The following is a 3179-nucleotide window of genomic DNA, read 5'->3' on the forward strand; positions in this document are numbered from 1 at the left end:
GGATATTAGAAAACTACTAAGCTAGCTACAGAGGCAAGGTGCGACTAAATACATGGAGGAATAGGGGTACAGCAGGGGGCTAGGCAGAGTCGGGGCCAGGTTAAGGTCGGGGCCGATACAAGGGTCTTCCGGAGGTTCCGGGCGACCTAAGATGGAACGATTCATAAGAATTGTTACAGTTTAAGTTATAATGTTTACACGCTATTACGTTAAACTACTTAGTTATGTAAATAGAATACTAGAGACTTTTTATTAACTAAAGCCTTTAGGTTTAGAACTTTCTATCCTCTGTAATTAAAATTACCTTTAGAAAAGTTATATAAAGTGCGCTAAGATAGGAACCTAGAGACTACTAATAACTTATTAAAATTAAAGGTAACTGCTAATGTTTACCTAACTACTCTTGAATTTTAGAATTAAAATACGCTCTAGCTAAAGCAAGCTTTCTAGAGTTAATTAATAATTTATATTAATAGCTAAACCTACTTCTATAGCACTTAAAGCTATACCTCTACCTAATTTAAAGTTAATCTTTAGTAGTATGTTTATTAATAATTAGATTACTTAATCATAAGCATAGTTTAGGCAGCTAATCTAGCTAAAAACTACTAGTTAACCTCTACTAACTACTAAACCACTCTTACTACTTTAAGTGTAAGAGACTTTTTAAGCACCTTTTAAACTTATTAAATTTACTTTACTAAACACACGCTTAAGATTAAGATTTTTATAAATAGTAAAGAACTTATATTTAAATAATAGTAAGCTTTTATTATAGATAGACTTAATATTAATTTAGATTACTATTAGAGTAAGCGCGCACACATAGTGTTTGCAGTTACGGAGCTCTCCATGCGCTAGCCACCAACACTCCTTTGGCGTACTGCTGCCTAGCAATGCCACCTGCTGCAGCCTAGAGCTATTGGTGGCCTTAAGTCACATGATGGGTTCATCTAGTACTATATAAACCCGTAGTTGCCCTCCTTTAGCAATACAATCCAGTTCCTCATGTCTTTGGTGCCCCACATAGCTTCACAGTTATGAGCCCGGCAATCGCTTGCTAGTCAATCGAGCTGTTTTCAAACCTCTACCAGGGAGAGCTCTTTTGACACCCTGCGTACAATACTTAGGTGGGAAACAGTACTACTGCCATAGGGTTAAGTTGCCCCCCAGGGCGAGAATGTATATATTGTATATGCCATTAAGGCTTACCCCCAGGGGCAAGAAGTCCTGGCCCTGAATCCATTGCCTCTAGCCTCTAGCTTAAAGGCTTGCCCCTAGGGGCAAGAGCCGCCTGCCCTGCATCTATATGCCGCTAGGCTCTAGACTAAAGGCTTGCCCCTAGGGGCAAGATCTTTCTCCACTATGTCCTTGCATGTGGTTTCTGTCCGAAAGGCTTGCCCCAAGAGGGTACAAGCTTCCCGCCCCCGGCATCCTTACCCCTTAGAGTAAGAACTAAAGTGGCTTCGCTAAAACAAATAACCGCGTGCGCTTCCTCTCTGCCTTCTCTCTGCCTTCCCTCTTCTTGCCTTCCCTCTTCTTGCCATCTTCTTGTTCGCATTTAACACCAGACCTATTGCAAAATGAAACGCCAAAACCCATCAACCTCTAGTGAGGGAAGGAAGAAGCAGTGTTGTCAAGAGCCTAAGTCTAAAGCTGTAGCCCTTAAGGAGATAGAGTTAGTTTATGAGCTAGCAAAACCGTATCAACTGGCGACAGCGAAATTCCCGATCGATGCACTCACCCCAGAATGGACTGTCGGCGGAAACCGATCCATCAACGAGGCGCACAAGCAGCGGCTTTGTAAGATATTTAGTGAACAAGGCGTTCTTTGAAGGGACCCAGGTCATCGACTTAGAATAGCGTGCACCAAAGAGCAGGTGAAGAAGATGCTAGATCATCTCAGCTGGGAGCAGGCGCAGGATGGACAGGTTGCCGCTGCAAGAGAGGATATGCGGGGAGAGGAGTTTGAGTGGCCTTCATTTAAAGATTGGGATATGGTAGTAGGAGAGAACGCCGAACTTATGGCGGGCAATTATAGAGTAGAGGCTCTGAAGAAGCGCCTGCGGCTTTTGGGTTGCGGCAAGGAAGAGCGATGGTGGATTTGCGACATTTACGACAAAGGTTGAAACCCGCCCCCCCTGAGACAAGCGAACCAATGCAAGCTAATACAAAACAAGACGCACTGCCACCGCATCTACGCACTAAGCTTCGGGCTAACCGAGAAGATTTAATTCTGCCTGACAACCATGGCCAGATATGGACAGAGTTGGCGACCTTGTCGTCTTCAGATAATACACTTTTCCAGGGCCCAAAGACAGAGGTAGAGCGGCAAATGCTAGAACACCTTGGGCTAAGTGGTCGAGTCAAATTTCCAGTGAGGCGACTAGGCACTCTATGGAGGAATCAGAATTGGAAGCAAATGATTACAAGATGGTGCGAATTCTCGCTTGGCCAGGCAACATTTAACATTTCTACATTTGAATGGATGGCGAGCTGCAGGATCGACGATGTAAGTGGATACTACTAAGAGCAACTGGAATCGCACTAAGAGTAAAACAGTTCTGGTTCACCACGTTCCACTCTGTAATCGACTCAATATCTCAAATACGCAGTAAATTCAGCATTGACGTCCAGTCTAGTGACTGGATTCAGTTGGCAAGTCTCCCGCAAGTACGAAAGCCCGCAGATGTTCAACAACTATTCTACCCTAACCTGGACAACCAAAAAGACGTTACCCTCTGCCGGCAGCAAAACCTTTTCTTGACAGCTGGCGACGACGTATACGATAGTCTGTATCGATTTGTGCTTTCAACGCCAGACCTAGGCTTTGCGGACGTCCACTCCCTCCTTAAGACCACGAAGCAGGAGGGGAAGGTAATGAGCATTGTCATGTCCCATGTTTGCCAATGGCTGAACCGTGATCCTGCAAGAGTCGGCGAGCGTGACAACAACAAGCCTCTCCTACGCAAGGATCTCCTGCCAGCTTTGCGGGAGAAGTGCGGCGATGATGCGGAGAAGCAGTCTATAAAACTCCAGGAGCGTCTTTTGGGGTACGTCAGAGACAAAATGAGCGATTTCACCAGCCCAGGAATGGAGCATTACCTACACGAGTACCCAGACAATGCCAGGGATGCTTATGCTAAACGGTTCGAGCATCAGGCATGGAGAGACATGCT

General features: G+C 45.0%; 2 protein-coding genes across 2 annotated transcripts; one reads left to right on the forward strand and one right to left on the reverse strand.

The window, feature by feature from the left end:
• Positions 1–838: 838 nt before the first annotated feature.
• On the reverse strand, positions 839–1561 carry BDR25DRAFT_355654 (uncharacterized protein; the record flags this gene model as incomplete). The annotated part of the gene is made up of 3 exons (XM_033695493.1): positions 839–890; positions 970–1056; positions 1365–1561. The coding sequence occupies 3 exons, from the start codon at positions 1559–1561 to the stop codon at positions 839–841; spliced, it is 336 nt and encodes a 111-aa protein (XP_033547386.1).
• Positions 1204–3053, forward strand: BDR25DRAFT_343224 (uncharacterized protein; the record flags this gene model as incomplete). The annotated part of the gene is made up of 4 exons (XM_033693808.1): positions 1204–1803; positions 1846–2124; positions 2181–2512; positions 2563–3053. Coding segments are annotated over exons 1-4 (1320 nt in total), but the record flags the coding sequence as incomplete, so codon positions are not given.
• Between the last annotated feature and the right edge of the window lie 126 nt (positions 3054–3179).

Source organism: Lindgomyces ingoldianus, assembly GCF_010093535.1.
Source record: "Lindgomyces ingoldianus strain ATCC 200398 unplaced genomic scaffold BDR25scaffold_17, whole genome shotgun sequence".
Classification (NCBI taxonomy): domain Eukaryota; kingdom Fungi; phylum Ascomycota; class Dothideomycetes; order Pleosporales; family Lindgomycetaceae; genus Lindgomyces; species Lindgomyces ingoldianus.